The 26072-nt window shown below is 42.8% G+C and overlaps 1 protein-coding gene across 11 annotated transcripts in view; it reads right to left on the bottom strand.

Moving 5' to 3' along the window:
- Window positions 1–25674, bottom strand: part of USP34 (ubiquitin specific peptidase 34) — a 113843-nt gene extending 88169 nt beyond the window's left edge. For all 11 annotated transcript variants that reach the window (XM_059840496.1, XM_059840502.1, XM_059840500.1 and 8 more), the window contains exons 1-3: window positions 25530–25674; window positions 8372–8459; window positions 4609–5029 (exon numbers count right to left, since the gene is read on the bottom strand). In XM_059840496.1, coding sequence (XP_059696479.1) covers window positions 4609–5029; window positions 8372–8459; window positions 25530–25572 — 552 coding nt within the window. In that variant the 5' untranslated portion in view covers window positions 25573–25674. The remainder of the gene's footprint in view (window positions 1–4608; window positions 5030–8371; window positions 8460–25529) is intronic.
- Between the last annotated feature and the right edge of the window lie 398 nt (window positions 25675–26072).

Here is a 26072-nt window from a genome sequence, read left to right as displayed (position 1 = left end):
CCAATCCAGGGACTTTGGAATGCAATTTCTAATAAAGATGAGACATATATGCAAACAGCTGAATTTAGAAGAATTGTAGGACATCCCACATGTAATGACTGAAAGGGTTAAAATGTCAAAATATTCATTGCCATTTAATTTCAATTACTACATTTTTATATGTAACAAAACACCTCATACAAAATAAATGTCAGACTTTTACAGGAGTGAGTGAAGTGAAGAAAGGGAAGGAATTCTATCACCCTATCACTCTGTTAGCTACTTGCTGCAATAAGAAAACTATTTCCTAGAAGCACTAAACTTAAAATGGTTTAGGAAAATAGCTTTTCTTTTTAATGTCCACAACACCCACTTGTTGGGCAGTACAGAGTGGGAAGTTTCTTTATTAGGGCTGTAACATATTGTGGGTCTCATGCACTTGCTGGGGGCAAAAGGGCACTGGAGGTATAAAAAGTGGCTGTAAAACCCACATTGCCATGGATACTTGCAGGTAAAACCACACATTGCTCTTCTCATCCCTCCATGGCAAACACCCAGCACTGATAGTCACAAATAAATGCAAGTTTAACACAAAGTTAAGTTTTTCAATGAAATTTCCTGAATACATTTTAAATAGCTGTGTAGGAGTAATCTTAGAACTGCACCAGAGGATGCTGGAGGCAAGCAATTTTGGATGGATTAAGTGTGATACAAACATTTTGAATTATTCAATATGCTCATATTATAGCTAAGCATTTCTTTTCTTTTTTTCTTCTGCTGAACTCTAAGTCATGCCTGAACTCGTGATACTCTACCAGTTATTTTTAACCCAGCTTTGAAGGCAGTAGGTGGTATGTTTTTAAGCAGCAAGAAAAGGTGCTCAGTGCTCTGCTCATGAAAACTGCAGAAATGGTGTGAGAAATTTCATTAGTTTTCTTGAAAAAACAAGAGATTTGTTATCAAGTGAACTGCAGTTCTTAGAATGCAGAAATCCCAAACTCACAGAGGGCTGCTGCACGAGTCCTGCAAAGCTTGGAAAAGGCTGCTCTGAGAGACTGAGTCTGGAAATGTGACTTCTGTTCTTGCAGATGGCAAACAGAACAGGCTGAAGTTCCTTACTCTCCTCCAAATGGATGAGGAAATTAGAGAATTCCTCCTGAGAATCTAACAGGGCATTAAAACCCACCATGAGTTCAGGAGAAGCCAGAGCAGCTTTCCAGGACCTCTACCTGGAGAAAAGCTGGAGAGGGACTTTGGAGAAAGGCAGGCAGGGACAGTGCTGTCCCAAAGCCACAGCAAAAAGAAAAGGGGGAATGGCTTCAAACTGCCAGAGGGCAGGGCTAGATTTGGGATCAGGAGGAAATCCTTCCCTGGGAGGGTGGGCAGGGCCTGGCACAGGGTGCCCCTTGCAGTGCCCAGGCTGGATGGGGCTTGGAGCAAGCTGGGACAGTGGAAGGTGTCCCCATGGCAGGGGACTGAGATGAGCTTTAAGGTGCATTCCAAACATTCCACAATAAAATGCACTGGCTGAGGTCTGACCTGGACACATCCCTGGCAGAAAGCACACATCTTCCAAGAAAATATTTACTTGAGAAGGAGAAGCAGAGAGCACGAGACCCCAGAGAGCTGGGGGCTGCAGAAAGAGGCACCTCAACAACTGATTTTGTTTCCTCTTTCATTTCATCCTGTCAAGATCTGTTAAATGGTCGGGGAACTCCCTTCAGATTCTTTGTTCATTCTGACACAGTGTAAAGTTCAGGAGTGCACTTCACACTGCTGCTTCCTTCTCAACAGGATTTTGAGAGCTTCCTTTTATAAATTCTTTTTCCCCCTCCTCTGAAGTGCCCATTCCAGGTATTTCACTGACTCCACTAAGTATGAAAAGGACAGGGCATACAGTAATAAACCACCCTGTAGGCAAGGGATAAAAATATCCCATAAAAAAAAAAAGATTAATTTCAAAGTATGAACATTCCTCAAAAAACCAAACATATTTTTAAATATACTTTGAGTTAATTTTGTTCAGGATGAAAAATAGACACAAATACCCCCCTGGGCATCAAAAACATTGATGAATTTCAAGAGAGGTGTGTACATGGCTCCTCTGGATACCAGTCAGGCTGTTGTGGTCTTCCCTCTCACTTCAGAGGTGTTGTAAGGGACAAAACCAATTCCTAGCCCATATCATTTAAGGAAAGATCTGCATGATCCTACAGGCAGACACCCTTCTGACTCCCAAGAAATCTTGCTTTGCTGTTCATTTTCATCCAGCTTCATGAACTCCTGAGCAAGGGAAAACCTCCTGCTTCCACATGGATGTTTTCCCTCTCCAGCAGACAGCCCAGTGTACAATGGCTTTGGCCAGCAGCTGAGAAGGGATCAGACTTCAAGAATTGTCTGCTGCCATTAAGAACAAGCCCTTGGAGATGTCTTGCAGCAAAGGACAAGGGAAATATTGACCACAAATTGTTACTGTGGGAAAGCCTCACACTGGGAATTCCTAAATGGCAGCCTAGGCACAGCAAAACCTTAATGGATGTGATAACTCCATGAAACTGTCAAAGTTCACCTCAAGAACCTAAAACGAGGAATTCCTGAAGTCACTCAGAGTGGAGACTGGAGTCTGTTCTGGATCAGCAAATTTCTCTTTTTCCAGGGCAAAGGAAATGTTTGGAGGGAGAGCTACAACAGCTCCTCCCAATAAATTTTTGCAGATTTAGGCTGTTCAGGGATCTGTTTAACTTACAAGTATAGCTAATGCACTCAAAGCAAGAGATTTTTTTTATTTTAGGATCTCCTGAGGACTGAAACCAAGCCTGATTTAAAGCAAGAAGTGCTCTTCTTACTGGGACTAATAACTTGTCTCAGTTCAGCTAAGATGTGCTCTAGACTGAAATCGAAAATTAAATTCTAAACTTCAGTGAGTCACTCATGGGAGCAGAAAGTTCTGACATTAAAACAGCAGAGTAACAGAATCCTAGTGCTTCCCAGATACAGAAAATATCAGTTCCTAAGAAAAATTATTGATGCTGGGACCTTTTAAAAGCAAAATTTAAAAATCTCCCCCCCCTAAAAAAAGGTATACTAATATGGCAGGCTGGCACACCTCCATAATCCACACCTGGAAACACACAAAGTCTAGCAGAGAGGAAAAAAAAAAAAATCCCTTACCTGCCTGTACCTCAGGCCAGTGGTTTTCCTTCCATCTTCTCCTTAAGTTATGTTTTTAGGCTAGCTAATGAATGTATTTGATACTTCAAGTGATGTATAAGAGATGGTACATCTATTATATATACATGGGTATGTCTGCAGTGATGGGCACCAGCACAGACCTGGGTCTGAATCACTCCAAGGCTGCACACCAAGGGAAAAGAAATCCCAGCAGGCACCTGAGATTTCCTTTTGATCGTTTGGAAGTGAAATTCAAAGAGAAGGAAAAAAATACATGAAATAGTAATTTAAAAGAAGGATGTGTGATAGTCCACAGAAAAGCTGTTCCAGAATTGTTCATTGCACATTGCTCTGAAGCCATATCCCACAGGAGTGCAGAAGATAAATGAATTCACTTTATAGCTATACAGATAGACTTGAAACTACCTCTGTTACCTTATGCCCATATGGTTTGGAGAAGTGCAAGAACCAAGATCCAGCCCACTTAAAAAACCTGCTGTGTAGGGGGTTTTAACTCCACTTCTTGTCAGATATGGCAGCATCCATTCCATCAGAACTGATCAGATGTTGTGACCACCCTAACTCACATCATTGTAGCTGACTCAGCATCTCCTCATTTTGGACTTAAGTTTATAAAGCAAATTTCAACCCTCAGGGCTCCAGTGAGCTCCCAGAAGTCTCTAAATATAAAATAAAAGGAGTGGGTTAGCTGCACTTTAATTCTCCACTCTGGCTTTCTCAGAAGTTTGTTGGATAGAAGCTTTTCCTATGTAGTGAAATGTACATCTAATTTGCATATAAATTTTGTAAAATAACTCTTTACTTGTTATTAGACTACCACAGGTTGGATCAAAAGCCAACCATTCCAAAAACATGTTGTTTCCACTAGGAAATGCTAGTACCACCATTCAGAAACTGTGAATTAAACATGGCAGGATTTTGGAATTCATTTTTTTAACAGGAAAATCAGGGAAAATGTGGATGGCAGCCATAACAAATATCAGAGAGAAAAACCAGCACCCTGGAACAAAGCAATCTGTGGTGATCTCAGCTATCCCAGTCAACTAACCAGCTGTTCTAACAAGTTTGGTCTTGCACAAAGTTCAGTTTATGAAGTTTTGCTTCTAGAACCACAGACTGGAAAGAAAAATTAGAAAACTATTAATGGGTTACCTTCTGGAAGAAAGGCTTTGCTTTAGTCCCCTTTTTGCCTACCTGTTATTTAAACAGCACAATAACTCAGTGTACAGTTCCAGCCAGCTCTTACCAATATATCACCTATAACAATCAAGGAAAGTGGAAGAGTATGGATATATTTAGAAAGCTTCTCTGAAAAGCTCTACTGAAGTCAACAGGAGAGCTGAATGTGCCCATCCTGAGTGAAAGCAACAAACACCAATCTGCTCATTACGACAACAATTAACCTTTCACCAAGACAGACACAAAGAGAAGATATACCTCTATTGTGGGGTGAGTATTATGCTTATAAGCTGTGTACAGAGGAAACTGAATCTGAAAGATTTTTGCCACACACAGCAGCAGCTTCTCCTTCTCATCAGTGCTCCACAAGCTAAAAGGCTCCGTGCTCTTGGTGGGCTCCTCCTCGCTCAGGATACAAGTTCTTGCAGAATCAAACTTTTTCTCTAGAGGTTTTTGTCGTTCTCCATTTTCTTCTTGGTGAGACTCTCTTTCTACATTCAGGGGCTCATCAGCATGATGACTCTGCTCTGGCCATGCTGAATCTATGTTAATAGTGCAATGTTTACAGAGCTGGTCCCGCAGAGTTTGCACTTGGGCAATCACTAAGTTAATCAGGGCACAAACTACTTGGTTAAAGATCTCCAGATGTTTATACTCCTTGAAACAGCACAAACATTGTCTGGAAGAAAAGAGAAAAAAAAATAAATGAATAAAAATTCCGACTGTTAAAATCAGCTGGGTACTTAACCTAAGAGAACTCTTCACATTAAAACATTTGAAACAAGTTATTTGACAGAATCATAAAATGAAGGCAATCCAAATGAAACAGACCCTACCCAGCAGCAAGTGGGAGTCACAGAACCCTCCTTAAGCCTTGAGAACATCCCATTATTTCCAAAAGCTCACCCAAACTATGAAGTCCCTGTTATCACTTAGCAGCTGGTACAGCAAGTAAAATACAGGAAAAAAGCCTTGTGGGCAAGGTCACTGTGCTACTGAAGAAGTCACGTTTTTCAGTATGTTTCTGACTCCATTTCCTCATCAGGCTTTCTCTGCTGCTCTTTACTGCAATAAATCATCCTGACATTCTTGTCAGCTGTGTAGGAACTCATTATTGTTATTTTCAAATCAACAGGGCTGCAAAGTAATTTTACTTTTAATGGAGTATTCAAGTTCACTTCCTTTATCTGCATGTGGATGGTGATCCCATGCACACTGATATCCTTTATCCATCTAGGAAAAGGCAGCTCAAGTATCTTCAGTGCTTTCCTCACCTGGCAGGCTCAGAGATTATTCCCCTGCCTATCTACTGACCCACTGTAAACTGCAAAGAACAAGAGGGGAAAACATCCCTTGGACAACATCACTAAAAAATGAATTAAATCATCAAGTTCAAAAGCTCTTAATGTGACTCTAGTTGTGGGCAAGCTGTGGATGCCAGATTCTGGGTGCCTAAACCCCTGAGGGAGGTACCTAAACCTACTGTCTGGGAACAGCTGCTTCTTCCATACAGACAAGCACCTCCCTCATTCTGACCAAAAAGGTGGAAGATGTTCCTGTAGAGGGATTTAAATCCAGGAGAACACAGCAAAGAAAGCTACCACTGCACTGTCCTTACTTACTGGAGAATAAAATTAAGGCTACATGCTTGTGGCAGACTCTGGGAGATGGACTCTGCCCTTTCTGACAAACTCCACCACACAAAGTAACTGCTACATAAACTGGGAGCTGTCTTTGCACAGAGACCTTCTCCATCTCCTGTCAGACACAGAACAATGGACTCCACCCCACAACCAGAGCTCTCAGATATTACAAAAATCACATGTACCACTTGGAAAAGAAATCAGCAGACAAAAGACAGGACAAGAAATCCTCACTAAGCAGCAACTAAATTTCTTTTTCTGCAAACACAGCATTTAATTTAGAGACTGGGGTTAATAAATTATCATTTTTAGGGGAAAAAAAAAAAAATCAAGAGAGCCCAGAGCTATGACAGGTAGAGGGTGCTGCCTCTCTTGATGGAACACCAACATGCCTTTGAGCTACAGCTCTTTAAGCACATGCTTTCTGAACACAGATATTTATTTTTTTTCAGTGGGTTAGACCAAAAGGTAACATTCAGGATTCCCTAATTCCAGCACAGATACAGTGACTGAAGCACATAAACCTCTTTGTTTCATTTGTGCAGGGAAGAAAAACCCCTTTAACACTGTGTAAATGGAGGTTCACCCATGTGAAAAACATTCTTGTCATTTACTTGGAAATGTATTTCCATGTTAACAAATGACAACAAGGGACTGCAGGCAGAACCCAGGGTATCCTCAAGCATTTATCCTGGGGGAAAATGATGTTCTAAAGGTCCACCACTTATGCCTACAAATTACTGCCCCACTTAAGAGCAAAAAATCATCCTCAATAACAATGAAAACAGTCTGGTAAAGACTTCTCACACACTGGAGAATTCTTTTATAAGACAGGTATGTGCAAAATCTCTTAAGTCTTGCTCTGTTGGAATGTGGAAGAAGAGCTCCACCAAAAATTGAGGAGATCAATAAAAAATGAGGATACTACTTCTTTGAACATAACAATTTGCAGAAGAAAACTAAAATGGAAACACTACATGCAGATGGAAGGAAAAGGTGCTCTTCAGGACCAGTCACCAAGTGATCTCCTGAAGGAAAGCAAAGATTTAAACTACAGGCAACAAAGGCAAAAGGAGTTCTTAAGGAAGGCCTCAAACCCACAACTAGCAGAACTCTCAAAAGCCCATTTGGCAGAGTAGAGACAGGACATGAAATATCAACTAAAACTCCTTCCTGTGGCCCCTTTGTTAGACCCCTTTAGCCAGCCTAAGGATTGTTCTCTAGGCTCTTCCAGTATGAACCCACCACATATGGAAGGTAACAAGGAAACCAGAAGAAAATAAAGAGTTAAATATTATCCAATCTTGATTTTTTTTCTTCAGGTTGGATTTGTCAAGCTGTAGAAGAGAACAAAATTCTGAACAGATGATGACCTGGAAAACTGGGTTGCAATTGTTCTCTGACAAACTTGGCATCTAGGACCTGTCAAGAAATGTCAGGAGTCTGGTTTCCATGCCTGCTGTTTGTTTTGATTTAAAAATTCCTTCTCTGTGTCTAAAAGCACATGGCAGAAGAAAATGAACTTGACTTGTAATTTTTGGGCAAAATGAGGAAGAGGAGGTTTCCTACTTTCACAGGTATCCAAAATGTGATATTCCTTTTTTTTTTCTTTTGGAGTCTAGTACCCAACTAGTATTTTCCAGTTTATCCTCCATGCTTTTCCCAATATTACTTATGATTCAGTGGATTCAGTTTGGTTTTAAAACTACTACTGAACACTAAATCCCAAACACCTTCACTGTAGATTCTTTCTAAAAAGTAATATCCATACATTTCCTTGTGCTGGAAAAAAATAAGTAGCTGTGAAGTAATTTATGATTATATCATAATGTAATGATATCATTACTTTAAAGAAACAAACTCAAAAACAAGAATTTAAATACTAGATTAAAAGGAATAATGTAATTTAAGACAAAAACATGCAAAGCATTTTCTTTATCACTTTAGCTACAGGCTGCAATCCTTCATCACCTGGACTCAGAGTATCAGAACATGCAGAAAAATTTACCATGATGGTTCCATTCAGTCACCTTTTCTAAATTCCTCTTACCCTACCCTGCCCTTCAGAAGATGGTTCCAAAATTTCACATTAAAGCAGCAAGACACACTGTTTATCACCACAATAGAGCAGTTTGTTTTTCTACACAATTATTACAGCATCCAGAGTGCCAACTGCATTCAAAACATGCTTTTCCCAAAATGCACTGGGTAACGAGTTTGGTTTTATTTCCTAAGTAGTAAAACTGTCTTTATTCTCCAGGTATCACTTAGCTACACATTAATAATTTGCTAATTCTAAACACTCTACTGTATTTTTAAAAAGGAAAGCTGCTGTTGAGATTCAACATCCTCAGCACTCAACCTCAATCCAAAATTACCTTTGCGTCCATGAATTGATGTAAGCAAATATCTTGAGGGCATGTTCCTTTCTGAGCTGCAAAGCATCACCACCTTCAATGTCTGATACTAAAGAAAACAAAAACATAAACACATAAAAACATTAACACATTTTTTAGGAGGAAAAAACCCCAAGTGCACTCGTTCTGTTATTAGAAACTACCTTTGATAGCACAGAAAATAAATACTTCACTGAAGTAACAACTTGTAGATTTGGTTAACAAGGTTTAGATGCAAGTAACTTGGAAACTCAAAGTGCACAATGTTCTTGAATACTGCTCCAAAGGTTTGTGATTGAGAACAGACCTTTCTTTCTTGTAATTCTATTTTTATCAAATATTCCTATAAGCTTTACTGGGAACTCCTGATTGATGGGCACTTTCAAGCATGAACTTTGAACAACTTTACTCATTAACCAGACACCTTGGGTTTGGTCTTTTGTTTTGCTGGGGTTTTTCCCCCCCAGATTTTTAAATGCCTGCATTTTGAGATGACCCTGAGACCTCCACTTCCTTCTCCTGATCAGATAAAGACTGAGAAAAACAAGCAAACAAATAAAACCTAAACCACAACAGAACTATCAAGATAAGAACAACGTGCTGTGTACATAGAAGGTTATTTCAGACTGAGCTGATGATCACTGCTTTCAAATCCAGACACATCTAGCATGACATTTAACCATCATGAATCACTAATTGGCAAAATGATAAAGGCTTACCACATTTGTTACAGAGGAAACCAGAACTGACTTCAAACCCCAAATGCTTCACTGAGGGATTATCAAATGTCCCACTTCCCTCCAAAAATGCTTCTACACTCAAGTAAGGCCAACATCAGTAGGTCCAAGCTCCACTTAGGCAGCACCTGATTATATCCCAGGGCAGTGGATTCTGCTTCCTGGCCACACAGCCTTCCCCAACTAGCAGAGCACAATTCCTGCTTCCTCCTTGTCCTGAACTTCCAAACATTTGTACAATTATCTAATTGCTACACAAATCAAGGTCAGCACTCCTTTTAAGGGGATCTTTGCACTTATAGCACATCTAAGTTTTCATCTCCATTTCACATGGCATTTCAAGTATCACACACTCACAAATCCCCTTCAAAAGCAAACTTTGTGGGAAAGGCTCTCCAACAGCATCCCTGTCCCAACCTCCTCTGCAACCTCAGCCCTGCAAGGTCCTGTGTGATCCATCCATCCAGGTTCCCAGAAGCTAAAGCTAATGAAAGTCTGTGGGCATGGATCAGAAAGCAAAGCTCAGAAGAAAACCACTTCACAGAATAATCACACTAAACAAATACTTATGACTTCTTTGAAATGAGGACATCACATATGCACACACATCCACATTTCCATACCTATGCATACATACAAATAAAAACTAGCCAAAAAGCAGCCTCTGAGCAGGATGCCATGAAACTCTAAAAACCACTTTTCTCACTCCTAGAAGGCTCTAAAGATCCTACACAACACTGGACACAGCTCAAGATGGGGAAGCAGACTAAAAGATGGGAATCACTCAGTATCACCTTTTATTTTCAACACCACAAATTAGCAGGACAGTTAACTCTCTGAAAGCCAAAGCACAGTGCTGAATAAATCAAGAACTCCATCACACAATTTAGGTCAACTTACCACAAAAGACAGATCTTTAGCTTTAGATAGTATCTAAAACAAAAAAAAAAGAAGCCACCAAAAAAACCCTGCCCAGCATCAAAGCTTCATAAAACCTCTGTTTTCCCAATTTTGTGAGTAGTGTTTCACTAAGATTAATTCCTTCAAACTTGACATAAAAAAAAATTGTTGACAATTTAGTAGCAACAAATGTGATTTTACCTTGTAGGATCTTCCACATACATTTCTAACACTTCCCTCACCCCCACATGACCCCACTCTAAGAAGCAGGAGTAACTCCAACTCACAGAGCAGCCTTTTCATTGCAAAAGTTTGAATCACTCCTAAATTTCCCTCTCTGAGATTATAAAGAACTGAAAGTTAAGCAATCTGGCTCCTTAAAAGCTACAACTGCCATGTAAAGAAGACAGAATAGAGAAGTTATGGGAATAGTGAGATTAATGCCAAACTAATGTCAAAAAACAGGGAGGAATTTGCACAAGCTGGACAACCTGTTATTTTCCTGTTTATGCATTCTACATCTCACACACTGACCAACTTCTCTGGCCTTATTTATTAATCACTGCTAATTAACAGAGTGGCTACAGAGGTGATTTCCCTTTGGGTTTCTGTGCCTAGAAATAATCCTGGGTTTAGTCCTGAAAAGGCAGGAGGCTCCAAGCAGGAGGAACCACAGGGAGGCTGCAGTTTTCCATGGAGCTTAGCTAAGTCTGTGCCACTATCAAAAGGGGCAGTGACACATGTGGCAGGGCTTCTCCTCCTGGACTTGAGCTCGAGGTCTCTTTTGCTCCTTAGCAGAAATGATCTTGTTCAGTTAATTTGTGTCCTCACAACCAAAATTTCACTCTTAGGCCTTGGAGTTCCTCAGAGTACCAGCTCTGTGGATGCTCTTGATTTACAACACCTCCCTTTAGGGGCACGTGCAGCTCTTGGTTCTGAAGCATTTCAAAGATTTTTTTTCATTAAGGAAAGTACACATGGAAAAGCAATAAGAACAAATGCACTCATTGTCTTTCCTGGGCATTTTATGATTCCTGTCAGCTCTGTAAGAACTTCCTTGCTGCACAATTTCACTTCCAAATGATGATGTCTGCCTCTCCTTTTAAATCAGTTCTCTTCTACCTTGAAGGGGCCAGTAGTTAAACCAGACTTTAAGAATAAAGCCTGTCCTTTACTCTCTCCCATGCCTCAGAAACTCCTCAGTCTGCTGCCTCCCCACTTTCTCACACTTACACTGTTTCAAATCCAGCAGTACAAATGTGCCAAACTTTTCCAAAACCAACTACTGCACCAAGCCTCCATCCTGCAAATTGATTTGGTAGCCAAGACTTCTCCCTGGTTTCACACCTAAGACAGAGATCCCCACAGAATGCACCAAGTGATCCTTGTGTCCTTTCAGAGCTGCCAGAGTGCTCTCATGAACAAGACCCGTTGAGATGTGCTCCACAGCTTTCCAGCCAGGCATTCCAGGATCTCTAAGCTTCTGTCTCAGCAGGGGCACTCTCATCCTAGGCTCAGCTCCTTCACATCTGCAGTGGCTGCTTCTTCCTCCAGGCACTCACAAGGCAGCAATGTTAGAGATGCTCTCCTTCCCCACCTCTGAGCTCAGCTTTCTTCTCCTTCCTTAAATTTCTCTACCAACTCCTCCTGCTCAGTTAAAGCCTCTTAGACCTTTCTACCCTCCAGTCCCTCCTTCTCCCTCTTCCATTCCATGCACACAGACACCTTCCCCCTGCACCAGATCCAATTTCACAACCAATGGATCCCAGTTCAAGCCCACACTGCAATGACATCTGTAGCCATGCATTTCCAACAGCATCAGCATTCCTGCAGGAACCCCTGGGAACTGCACAAACCCAACTGGCCCATCCAGCTGAAATCTGCCCACATTCCTGCTGGCTTTGTAAACCACCAAACACTCAGGCTGGCACCATGGGAGCAGGGGAAGCTGGGAAGGGAAGTGTGAGGAATGTGAAGCTGGGAGAAGTAAACACCTCTGGAGTAACCAGAGTTGTAAAATTGCCCCGCCCCACCTGGAGCAACTTCACCCCAACATTGCTCATCTGTGGGCAAAGATGTGGTTACTATTAGAGTCTCAAAAACCAGAATATTGAAGGCTTTAAACACACAGAACTAACCAGCAGAAAGAAGGAAAACTAGGATGCAGGTAAATTCCAGCTAAATACATTCTACCAACATAATGCAGGAAATGGGGTCTTTCCATACTGGCAAGGGCTCATTCCACTCAGGAGTCACAAGATGGTTTCAAAATCTTTTTGTCACAGTAAAACCATGAAACAAAAAGCTGAACTCAGAACTAACCTGACTTAACATCTAGTGTATAAGTTTTCTTAGAGGAAAAAAACCCAAAACAGACTGACTTGAAGTGTAATTGTTTATTCAAGCAGCTGATGAGAAGCCAAAACACACCATGGTCAAAGTAAAAATTTAAAACATTCCATATAAAAAATAAAAAAAAAAAAGAAAATTTCCTTGCTGTTTCCCCAGTCTCCTGTTTTACTTGGCCAGCTCTAAATGAAAACTTGGGTGATTTACCTAATCTCTCACAGAAGGGTGATTTGCCAAAAGTGTGTTACAGTACTACAAACAACACAAGCTCCTCAACTCAGAAAAACCCCTATAAATAAACTGACTAAACCAAGAAAACGACAGAAGATGAGAAAAATACAAATCAACTGCAAAGAACCAGGCAATGCAATTTCAAAATACAACTGTGGCCAAAGGAAGCTAAGCTCCTAAGTGCATTTTTAGCAAGAACCTGGGAGCTAGAGGAACACACTGTAATTAGACCTCAAGGACAACCATCATGCTGGACTTGTGGGGAATATCTTGTATCCAAAGGTCACTGATCATAGCAAGTACAAAATCAAATGGCAAGCAAAAATAATCATTTTTAAAAGCATACTTTCTCTAGTTTCAGCAACATAACAGAGTCAAAAGTAAATAATTCAAACTCCTCCAAGATCTGTAACTCTTAATTTCTCCATATTCCAAACTGTGACGAGGTCCAGCTGCATATGGATTGTGCTCCCTCCCCCTCCTCCCCCAACCCTCATCTGGTATCAGCTTTTCCTGGGAAAGACCAGACCACTTGGAGAATGAACATTAGTATCACAAATTGGTCACTGATACAGAATAACCAGAGGAAATGAGCCATGCACTAAACAAAACAGCATTAGGAGCAATAATACTAATCTTGAAAGAAATCCATATGTGAATATATATATATATAAATGTGTAACTTTTTGTGTGAGTACCATTGCTTACACAGAGACCCAGCACATTTTTTTCAATGCATTGAGATGTTTTCAGTGATTAGTAGGGGGTTCCTTTTGCTTAGGATCAACAGCATGTAATATGATAGCCACAGAGTCCAGCATCTCCCATTCCCTTTCTACTTTCACCTATTAGAATTACTATTTTTATTATAGAGAATTCATGACTGCCTTAAATTGATTCTCCAGAGCTCTTCCCAACCTTTATGGAGCCATCCTTGACAAGTATTTAATAGGACAATGTCAGCTTCAAATTCAACTGGCCAAACTTCCTCTACAACCTTTCAGTGAGGATAAAGTTTTCTCTCTACCTCTCAGACTCTGTAGCACAAAAGCATCCCAGAATACTCACTAGATACTCATAATCAAAGAGAAACACAAGTGCAGAACGTACTAGGAAACACAAAAAGTTAATTCTTTGGTATTAGAAACACTTGTTCAAATGCCAGGAACAATCAGGTCTGTAACCCCAAACTCTAGCACAGTAAAATTCTACAATAATGGCCTGGTTAAGGTGCTTGAGTGCCTTTAATGCTGCCTTGATGATCACTCATCACACCACCAGAGCATTACAGATACCTACAACCATCTCCATCCCATAACACACCTCCATTCATTTCAAGTCTACATCAAACTCTTAACTTCTTCTACTTATAAATATTACACCCTGATAAATAGATTGCTTTCCTGCAACTTTTGGACTATGAAGTAAACAAATATTAGAACACAAACATTTTGAAGACAACATAATGGCTTAAAGATAGGAATTAGCAACTTTGAGAGTCTCATTTCTCTAGAAAAAAACCAAAATGTGATCGTGTCAGACACAACTTTTGAACAAAGGCAATTTCAACAAAACTGGCAAAGGTTTGCAAGTCTAAGCAGTACTGTGTTCTTAAGAATGGAAATATAGGAGCTACTCAAAAGAGCAAGGAAAAAGCAGTTTCAACTGGTGTCCCAACATCATCTGCTGGTTATTCAGCACCTGAGTAATTCCTCACACCCTGAGATCAGAAGGAACTGAGGAGTTTTAATTCAATATTCCTGGACACAACACAGTTACACAAAGAGCACAATCAGCCTTGGTATGTTCACCAACCAAACAGCACTTCTGAGAAACAACTTCACCAGAAAGGGCAAATCAGCTGACCTCAGGTAACTGCTGCCTTGATCTTCTGTTCCTCTGCAAACACCAACAAGTTCTCTCTTTTCATCTCTCCATTTCCCTTCCCATCCCACCTCCCTGTCTTCTCCAGCAAACACCTGGCCTCCTTTAATCATAAGTTAATGCACTCTGGAGCAAACCAGCAGCAGCTGGCTCTGGGCAGCTGTGTGCAATTTAAGAATTGGCACCTTGCAGGAGTGATGTCACCCTGAGGTTTTCATCATGCTAGGCCACGTCTGCTTTGGGTTAAAATGCCCCCTTTAGAATGGCTGCAGATGTCCACCTAAACAAAAAAAAAATCCTTCTTGAGAGCATCTTGAGACTTCCACCTTCTCAAAGAGAACTTGCCACAGCCACTGGCCCAAGGAGCAGTTCCACACTGTTTTAAATGCAGTCAAATGCCAATTATCAGACAATATCCAGAGTTACCCAGCACACTGGAGCTGGCTCTACCCAGAACTACCCTAGTGAACCACAATCTAAAGAAACTCTTAGATACAGCATCTCAAATGTAGGACAGCTGTGCTGCAGCATGGTCTAGCAGGCCAGGTCTAGCAGCAGCACTGCACCTTGCACACAAAGCCCAGCCTAAGTTACTACACCATGCAAACTCACTTTTGCCACTCAGTGAGCCACAGCTCGAAGTTCAGCAATGCTGAATCCACAGATGCCTAACAGTGGCAATCTGGCCAGGATAAGATGGAATGTGAAATACAGAACTGAGGCTGGGTTATGCCAATGACTGAGGAACCAGCAGGATCCTGTGCAGCACTGAGTGGCACGGATACAAAGGAGATTCCCATCCCAGGTTCAGGGAGCAGAATGAGCTTCCACCAGTTAAACACTGTGTAATGCACATATGGCCTTTTTGATCAAACACCAGGAGGAAATGGGTAAGATCAGCTTGTGGGATATCTGGCTGGGAATGGAATTCACCAGGCCAAGCTGCATCTGGCTCTGGCTCTGCTGGCCCAAGAAGACTGACCAGGAGTCTCCACACTGTCCTTATCACACCCCCAGCTTCTGAGAGGGCTCCCTGGGCCCAGCACAGCAGAGCAGGAACCACAAAGCTGCTCCTGGCCAGTGGGATGTCCAGGCTGCTGCATTTCCATGGAAGCCTGGCAGCACAGCAGGGCTGAGCCTGGGTCCAGCAGCGTTCATCAGCACTGCTTCCATGTCAGCCATGTGAGACAGCAGCCCATGGAAGATCTGTGGGATCTCTGCACTGCACCTCCTAAATGCTACTGTTATCTTGGGATTCTCAGCAGCCAAGATATTGCAGACCTACCTCTCCAGGGAAAAGCAGGTTACATATTACTAAGGAAAAAAACCCACAAAGCAATTTCATAGCATCTATGCCACTCACTGGAGTTAAAAAAAAAAAAAAAAAAAAAAAAAAAAAAAAAAGAAACTTAAATTGACTGCTACTTTTTCTATTTTAACTCAGTGTTGTGAATTGCCTTTGACTCCAAGACAAGATGTTACAATTCTGGGAGGGCTGTGTTTTTTTCTTTGTATTGAAGTTGTCATAGTTCCTCTTTCAATTAAGAAAAAACCCAACAAAACAAAACAAAACAAAAAAAAAAACCCAGCTCAATTTAGGCAGTATTTCCACAATCAAGTCTGCCTGACATCACCAAAACACATACTAGATGTGGAAAGTCAGGCTGCCCATCATAATATTTTGACAACAGCCACTGCAAATTTCTTAAGGAATCAGTGCAGGATTGGACAAGCGCTGCATAATTCGAGCATTTCCCAGCCTATCACTAATTATCCCAAGGTGAATTTCCAAGCTAGGGCTGACAGTGTCAGCACCAAAACTACTGCTCAGATAAAGGACTGCTCGCCTTCAGTTTACAAGAGAGTACTTGCATTCTTCCCTTTCAATAACATAATGTATCAGTACTTGAATGACTCTGGGTTTGAGCCATTTTCTCTAATACTCCAGCTCTGAACTTCTTTTAAAATACTACTTTAAGGTGAAGACACAGAACTCAGTCTATCAAACTACTTTATAAGTAGAACAAAGACTTAATTGCATGCACAAGGTTCCAAACACTGAAGAGTTTTCTATCAGTTTTAATTAAAAGTAGCAAGGAATGCAAAAATTAAAATACCTACTCCAGGAAGCATTCTATTTTCAAGAGAGAACTTTGCAAATTAGTTCAGCTGTACTACTTGGCACGCTGTGAATCAGTTTCAGACAACAAGAGCAGCTTTCCCCCACAGCCAGAAAGAAAAGGCCCAGGACTGAGCCACCCTGGTCCATAAGAAGCAACAGATTACCAGTAGATTTACAACAAAAGCATGTAATGACTGTGCTCTGGGTTTCAGGGACAAAATCTGTGAGAGACAAATATGATGAATTCATTTCTCACAGAGTATATTTAAGGCTGCTTGAACAAGGAGATGAGAGGTAAATGGTCATTATCCTCAGTGGAGCTTCAGGCAGTTCATTGAAAGCCCAGGAAGAGCTTGCTCAGCATTTGAACTCCAAGGCTCTATTTGTTTCCAGCAGCACAGGTGCAAGCTACACTCATTCAGAAAGGACAATAAAATTCTGAGAAAGGACAGGCTAGCAATGAAGTCACTGTCTCTCAACTTTCAGATATACACTCAAATTTCACATTCCTTTGTGCCAGATAATCTGTGTTTAGTAATTCTCTCAAACACATGGTGTATTAGGTAATTTACTGGCTAAAACAATTATATAATTTTTAAAAGCTGTTAGGTTGAAAGAACTAAGAGAAATAAGAGATGGCTGAAGGCAATGCACAGGGTCCCTAGCAGCACATCCAAGAGAGCAGTTAAGCTCCATGACAAGCATCCCCCACGACCAGAAAACATATTTACAGGTGCCACTTTGATATAAACAAATGTTCTTACAGGTCTCATATCAGCATGTACAGCTATGGCTACACTGAGTTCAAAGCCAAGTCACTCTGCAAAGACTCAAACTGGCAATGCTGTTCACACCCACCGAGTTTCCAAACCCTGATGGAAACTGATTTCAATTTCTGATCAGCTTGACCAGACTGCATCTACTCTAAATATTATAGATCAAGCACTGACACTTAGGACTTGAAATACTCTGGCACAAGTTTCACTTCAAATATAAAGGAAAAAAAAGTAGCTCAGAGGGAAAAATAGTTCAACCCAAAGTAAACCAGCAACAGTTAACAGTTATGAACTGTGAAAGAAGTCAGAGACCAGCCAAGACAGACAAGGATTTACTGCACTCGCCATCCTTCACCTAAGCAGAACTTATTTTTATCAAGCTTTTGAGCTCACACTGCCCAGTGTTATCCCACAACAGCTCCAAGAAGGAAAAACAAAGTTTTCAGTCTCTCCTATCAGCTGTTGCCTGCGAGCCCAGAGTGCCACCCAGCACACACCTCCTGTCAGAAGCCAGGGGCCTGACAAGGGTGGGTAAGCTGTGCTCCACAAGCCTTCCACAGACAGCCCACTTCCCAAACTCCTCAGCAGATATTTTGGCCCCTCTAAAGTTTTTCTGGAGCTGCCCTCCCCAGCAAACACCTCACTGTCCATTTCCAGCACTGCTCACAGCTTCTCCAAGCAGAGCACAGATGTGAAAGCACTGGCACTTTTGTTGATGCCCACAGAGTTTAGAATGAAATTTGATTATGGGATTTGCAAAGAACAGAGACTACAGGCAGAAAATGACTCTGAAAAATACCAGTTTTTCAGTTCACACCCACTTAAAAGTAATTTCACTGCTGGTGAAAACCATGGGTTTTTTATAAAGAATTCAATAATTACGTGCCACAGAATAATATAGGCAACTGAGCACTTCCTGAAGATGAAAATAAACTCTTGCTAAAAATTATCAAATCCCCCCCAAGATGAGCCAAGCAGCACAACAGAAAAATAAAGACAATGAATGTTGAACAACACAGCATAAAGTGTGTTTCTATATACAACTACATAGATCAAAAACTCTCAGGTGGAAGTCAGTGCAATGAATTGGAGGCTTTTCAACATGTGGAAAAAGGCAAAGAAAGTTTTGCACCCCATCTCCTTGATGGGAACCAATGATCTGCAAGGATGCTGATCTAGAAATAAGTCTCAACTGGCACAGGTTTCTCAAGTCTTATTCACAGCCCTTCTACAAATTAGCTGAAGAAAGGTCCACCTCCAAAGGTGCATTTTCCACAAGGACTTTTTCTGACAAGTTTCAACTTCTTCCACCAGTTGTTCCAGCACTAAATCTCATGAGCAGCTCTAAGCTCACTGTCCACCAGAATGCTGGATCTGAACAACTCCAGAAAGAAAACTTTGCAAATCTCCAGCAAGCTGGATTTTTTTTACTACATGTTAGGAACACCACAGAAATCCTCACAGTTGCATATCTGTGTTTAGCATTCAGATTGCAAATCAATTCCCATACAAAGAAAGGAACAAAGTGGAATGAATGGCTTCTCACCTCTTCACATTTTCAAGAAATTGCCAATTTGCTGCACAAAATGAAAGAAAAAAATCACCTCAATATAAGCTTAAATGGCAAAAATTAAATGGCCACAACTCTGTTTAATTGCAGCATGCTGTTACTACAAGCAGCACTGAGTAATTAGCACAACCACTGGCTCCTGAGGATGGTAAGAATCTTTTTCACATTGTCCCAGCATCCAGACAACTACAAAGGTGTAGCTTGGGCTGCAGAAATCCCTATTAGCTACCTGAAAAAAAAACTCAGAGAAGAAAACAGATGAAATAAAAGGAACCAAGAAGTAAACACTGCTCTTCCCTCCCAATCACTAAAATGCCAAATCACAGCCTGCTCATCACTTGGACACAGGACACAATTCCAGGATTTGCTTTTCTGACTCAATGTTAGCTGAGCACAGAAAGATGGAAGCAAACTGCAGTGACATGGAGAAATCAAGCAAGCAAGGAATTAAAACCTCTAACACAGAAAGTCTGTATTAGCAATAACACAGAAGAAGCAAAAAGGAATTCTTAAGGGTGAGGCTCGTAAGTGTCTGCATGGCAGACAAAACCAATCTCCCAAAGCCAAGGCAGGCCAAGGGAAATGGAGCCAGGTCTGCTCCCCAGGACCCTGCCCCCAGAACCCCTGAGTGGCAGAGCCTGAGCAGCCACCGTGCCCCACGACACCCTGCTCCACCTCTGCATCCAAGGACAGCTCCAAGAGCTGCTCTGGCAGAACCAACAGCAACAACACCCCAGACAGCCTAAAGCACATGGTCTTGGATTTGGCTCAGGAACTGCTTGGGACTTGGGTGACTTGAAAACTACCTTTAGGGAGGGAAAGCAATACAGCAACAAGCACACCAAAGGAATGATCCAACAGGAAGATTTCCTACATGGGAAACATGATGACTCCAAGTTCTACACTGATCAAGTCTCTTTTGGACATGAAGCAAGGGATGCTTCTCTTCTCCTTTCTTGCTCTCTTCAGTTTCCTTGAACTTATCTACAGTGCTAGAACTTCATGGCTTTAAGGATGTTATTCCAAGTACTTATCCAACAGAAGATTTCCCTGTATACAAAGAGAAGCATCTCAGTAAATACACCTCAGTGCTGTGTAACTCACACCAAAACTCAGCAGAATGGGATTTACATAACTCATCTTCAGCATCACTGACCAAGTGGCCTGAGCTATGAGAAGGAACCAGTTTGCAGCAGCCTGAACAGGAAAAGTCTCAGGACAAAATCATTCCTGATCACATCAAATAACACAAACCAAAATAATTGTACAGAACAAAAGCTGAAACATCTTTCAAAAAATAGAAGCCTTTTAGCTACCAAAGTCACAGTTTTTCCTTCCATTGCTTTACAAACAAACCAACTTTGTCTTAGTGCCACCTTCCCTTTCACTTTACAAAGTTCACAATTAGTGAGGATTAAGTTTCTCCTTCCATTTTTTCCCTCTGTTTACTCCAGTTCATTTGGAATAGCACTTCAGAGTCCATAACTGCAATTTGGCAATGCTGCTATAAAGAAAAGGTTATTTTCATTTTCCTTTAGGCCTGGTTGCTCATTGCCTTAGAAAGGGTCAAAGATGAAAGTAAACATGAAAAAATGACAGAATTTCAGTGTTATAAACAAGTGACTTTCTTTTCTTCAACAGGAGACAGCAATGGCTGTGAAGTTAGGCTGGGAAGTTACAACAGGCTGGGCAGTTACCCCAATAAATCCTCCATGGCATCTCTGCAGAGATTCTGAACATGGAAATATCACTTAAGGGGAAAAAAAAGAATCTTTTAAAAAAGGCAAAAAAAAGAAGAGAGAAAAAAGCCATGCAACAGAGACAACTTCTACAGTTTTGCACAAGAGGAATCATCAAAGAGCCAAATGAAACCTTAGATCTGCACAAAACACCAGAGTAATCAATCCTGAAGTTTACAGGTAACCACTGAACAAGTGAGAGCAGCTCTTGGAGACCAAGTGATGTTAATGATGCAATAGTTGTAATAATTTTATAGCACATCCTCAATATCTGAGTTCTCACAGCATAAAATATTGATCATCCCCAGATCCCAAAGAGCAAACTGAATGCTGCAATGTTTTGGAACACAATTTCTCACCTACCTCAAGGTAAACACACCCTCAACCCAACCTCCAAGACTACTCTCTGTACTCCCTACGTGCCAGAACAACATGACACGGAGTCAAACCAAGAATCTCCAGCATCCAAACTCAGGGCTATCCTGAAACTACACAAACAGTCAAGCACTCCAGCACCTCAAGTGTTTTATGGACCTGATCACTCTGGGAGCACTTCTGCAGACAGTGATAACAGAGAGAAAAACAACAGTGTGAGTCCACATTCATCTCTTGCTTCAGTAAACTGGGAAGGGGGTTGTTTTGGGGTGGTCCTTGGGGTTTTTGTTTTTCTGGTTTACTAAAGAGAAAGCATAAGAAGAATAATAGCCTGAGAGCTAGTGTAGTAGAATAACATCTAGAAGGCTCTAATCACCAGCGTGAACTGATTTTACAAGATTTCAGAGCTGACTGGGAAAAAAAATGGGCTGAAGAGGTAGTAATTGAAAAAAGTGGAGCAGAATGCTGGGAAGAAAACAAACTTTGTTCCCAGAAACCAAGAACTGGGAATAACCGAGGCCTACCAAGGTAACCTAAAACCACAGCTGCCACTACATAATAAAACCTATTTTTCCATGTTGTAATCTTTGTTTCTTACTTTTATAAAACCCAAACCAAACAAGAAGAACAAACCAAACCTAAACCAAAATCATCTACAGGGTTTTAAGTCAACACACATCAAGATCAGCTGCAGTCCCAAAGGGAAGCCTCGTAGCAACCGAGCTGAGCTGGGCTCTCTGGGACACACCACGGCCAGGACTGGGGGACACGGACTCAGGACTGGGCTGAGAACCACACTGGCACTTCCAGCTAAGAAGAGGCACTCCCAGGACAGCCTGGCACTCAACAAACACAGCACTGAGCACCACATCCTCCACACTGGGGAGTGAAGCCTCCACAGGGACGGCGTGGATCTCCAGGCAGCTCAATCCAGGCTCGTGGCTCCAGGGGGACACAGCAACCTGCAGAACTCCTGTGAGAGACCTGAGACAGCCCAACCCACCTCTGAGGTTGCATTTCTGTGTCTTCTGGCTCACTTTGGGGCTGAGATTATCTGGGTATCCGTGCAGTGCCTAGCAAAACAGAGCTGTCCTGATCAGGGCCTCTGGACAGCACAGAAATGTAAATACTACTCAAGAGCAAATGAAATTCAATATAAACCCTCCTAGACTGACAAGACCTGGCATCCAAAGAAACCAAGGAATGCAAAGTGTATCAGGGTTCATTTTGGGATACAGAATGCTGTAGATTAACACAAAAGCACAGAATGTCCTCAATGCACTTTTCCTGTAAAATTTGTGCACATTTAAATGAGTCCCTATAATTAATGCTGTGAGAATCTGTTCCTAAGCCTTTTGCAAATAAGTGGCCTTATCTTAAAAAGCAGCCCATTGTGTCTTCCCTTTTTTTTTCTTCTATTAAAGGCTACTAAAAATGTTTACATTGTGGAAGATTAATTAAAGAAAAATCAGACTCTTTATAGACTTTACTCCTATTAAACCCTGCCTGGGATAATGTAAATGATGCTAAGAAACCTACAGTGAGAAATTAAGACTGTTTGCTCTGGTTGAACAGATTGTCTTATACTGCAAAAACTCCTCTAAAGTCTGGACATTTCATAGGGGAATTTGCATTTTATCGAGTTCCTGGATCTAATCATAACTTGAAATTACTACTTCTCAGGAAATAACTTCAAGATCAGGGAATTTACTGGGTTGAATATGCAGATCAAATGCTGAAAATCAAGATGCTGCAAAAGAAGAAAAAGAAATACATACAAAAAAACCCAACACTGCTGATCCTGCCCACAGAATCTTGCCTGCTTCTCATGCTTAAGCACAGCAATGTATGTTAAATACATACATGCATACTTACACAATTTTGGCCAAAAAAATAAGCTTACCAATCCACAGGTGTCCAGTTCAGCACCTCAGGCAGCCCCTGAGTGCCAGAGCCAGGACCACTGACTGCCCGTGACAAAATCAGGACCTGGAGTGCTCCCAGGACACAACCCTGGGCCTACACAAAGGTCACTGCTGGACAGAATGCCCAGCTCTGCAGTTATGGGCTGTGGGTTAGCACTGGGGCACTCTGCGGTGGGACTAACAGCTTCGAATGCAAATATCTCTGTCTGAGGGCAGAGCTGCTCAGTTTCACCCTCCCGTCACCCCTCAGCTGGGAACTTCCTAGGAAGGCAAAGGGAGTGTTTGCCTTCCCACGTGTTCCTTCCCAAACACCACGCTGAGAGCTGCTGTCACTCCCCTCTCCAAGTCACCTGCAATGCAACTGACACCAAATCCTATTTTGTAAACATCAGAGCAAATGAAGACAAAGGCCAGTGCGTGCCTCGTAAAAATGTTTGGTTCAGCAAGAAAATTCCAAAAGGAAGAAGATGCTGTTCCCTGGGCCTCTCTGGAAACCCTGCTTGGGGAGTTCAGGTGCAGAGCTGATCCCAAATGCTCCATGGGCAGCAAAGGAAGCTGCTGGCAGCCTGTGGCTCACACACTTCGGGCATGACCTCGTTCTTTACTACCACTTTTCATTTCTGTTGCTGTATTTTAAAAAACAAAGCTTGACATCACTTTGGTACTATGTACCTTTCATTATTACTTAAGGAACACAAAGAACTCAACTGGAAGTTATAAAAGAAACCATCCCTTCCTCACAACTCAGTCTTATCCAGTGAGAAGGGAGCACCATCACATGTCTTTGTAGCCAAACACACACACCAAACAGTTCTGCTGATTTACAGTGGGTTTCCTTCTTGAAGGGAAGGCCAAACCTAATGTCACTTAAGCAGCATTTTTTGAAATTAACTACATAGCAGCAGTACTGCAGAATTTTCCTAATGAATTTTGACTTTCAAAGACATATTTCCTTCTACTTAATAGCAGAGATACATCTTATATAATGCAGAACCATTAAATTATCCATAGTCCAGTTTTATATATATATATATATATATATATATATATACACACATTAAAAAAGGATTGTTAGTGATTGAAGACATTGCTTTATCTATAGGGAAATATCTATCTTCATCAATCCCAATTACCTTAAAACATCTGCAAAAATCAATTCATACTGAAATTTCACGGATTCCTTGAAATATCAAATTTAATGCTACAACATTTTTCTGTTTGATCACACCAATGCAAATCAAGTTTAAGCAATGATTACTAATCAATCCATCCAGAGCAAGCAAAGTTTTCTCTTCCAACAAGCAGCTGTCATCATACACAATTGATAATTCCTATTTTGAACCTACTGTTTCAATAACCATTTGGTGTGTAATATCGACATAATCTGATTTAATCCAGTCTCTGAACTCTCCTAGAAGTTACTTTTACACCTACATTTTTACTTCTCAAATGAAACGCTGGCCTGCACTGAACACCCTATTTCCCCAGCAAGAAAGAGGCCAACATTCAGCTCCTGTAGGATCCTGAAGAACAAGCAGCACATGGAAGTGGGCCTCAGAAGAGTGAGGACAACTCTACCCCAAACCCTGTCCTAGGCTGCATTCTGTGCTCCACTCTGCTGGAACAGGATTTGCACAGTGTAACCAGGAAAAATGCCATGTTTAATATCCGAGGTAGTTAAACTTCCCTCTAATCGCAAACTTCAGCTGGTAAGTTGTTTCAATTCCTCAGCATCCGTACAAATGGTGGTTTTTTCGTCTTTGTTCGTGAGGCAGAGCTCCTGAGAAGCTGGGAAGGTAGCTCGGCTGCCACGGAGCGCAGGTTCCAAGGGATACACGAGGCCTACAGGGAATTTCGTGCCCCAAACACTCCCGATTCCAGCGGCAGCGGGGGGAACACCTGCCGTATCACCCCTCCGACCCTGCCGGGAACACTCGGGAAGAGGAAACTTCGGGAGGGAGCCAGAGACCACCCCCGAAGCCAAACACCCGGCAGCAGCTTCCCAACCTCGCCAAGCCGAGCCAGGCTCCTCCAGGCGCCGCTTCCCTCACAGCTTCGGGAGAATCGGCGCCCGAACAGCACCTGCACCGCGAACCGAGGCCGGGCTCAGGGAGGGGGAGGCAGGATCACTCCGAGCCGCCTTGGCTGCTGCTCCTGCTGCCGGTTCAAAGGGACCCAGCCCAGGCCCGGCTGCCCCGGAGCGGCTCCCGGCAGCTCCTCAGCCCGGCCAGGCCCCGCCGCGGCTGCCGGGGATGCGGATCCCGAGGGAAAGGGGGGATGGAGCGGGGACACGGCGGCGGCAGGCCCGCCCCAGGCCGCGGGGAGCGGGGAAGGAAGGGGAAAGGAAGCGCCGAGCAGGGCATGGAGGGAGCTCCTCCATGGCAGCGGAGAGGGAACCCCGCGGCCGGGAGGCCCGAGGCGGGCGGGGAGAGGCGAGGAAGGAAGCGAAGCGGGGCTGTAACCCGGTGCAGAGGAGGGTCCGCGGGGTCCCGGCCCGGGGGGAGGGAAGCGGGGGAGGGCGGCCGCACTTACTCTCATTTAACACCTCCAGCAGCTCGGCGCAGCTCTCACACATTGTTCATTAACAGCAGCAGCCGCCGCCGCCGCCTCCTCCCGACCATTGATTGATCCGCTCGGTGCTGCTGATTGATGATTGATGGGGGCCGGGGCGGGGGTCACCGGGGGGGAGGGGAGGGAGGGGGCGGGAAGGAATGGGAAGAGAAGGGGAGGGGGGGAGGGGGGGGGGGGGAGAGGCAGGGGCCGGTCTGGGATCCGGGGCGGCTGATCAATGCAAATGAGCCTGTGGCGGCGGCGGCGGCAGCGGCGGGGAGGAGGAGGAGGAGGAGGAGGAGAAGCCGAGTCACTCACTGGCTCCCAGGGACTCTACGCGCCGCCATTTTGCTGAGGGGGAAGGAGGAGGAGGAGGCGACGGGAGCGAAGGGGGGGACAGGGCGCTCGGGCGCCGCTCGGCAGTTTCCGACCAGGCAGGAGGAGGCGAAGGTGGCCGAGTCCCTCCTCCTCCCTTTTCCCTCTCGCCCCGCCTTCCCACCGCGGTTCCGAGCGGCGGGATGGCGA

This window comes from Haemorhous mexicanus, chromosome 3 (assembly GCF_027477595.1).
Source record: "Haemorhous mexicanus isolate bHaeMex1 chromosome 3, bHaeMex1.pri, whole genome shotgun sequence".
In the NCBI taxonomy this organism is placed as follows: domain Eukaryota; kingdom Metazoa; phylum Chordata; class Aves; order Passeriformes; family Fringillidae; genus Haemorhous; species Haemorhous mexicanus.
The sequence above is the reverse complement of the archived record's forward strand: the minus strand, read 5'-3'. Positions and strand labels throughout refer to the sequence as shown.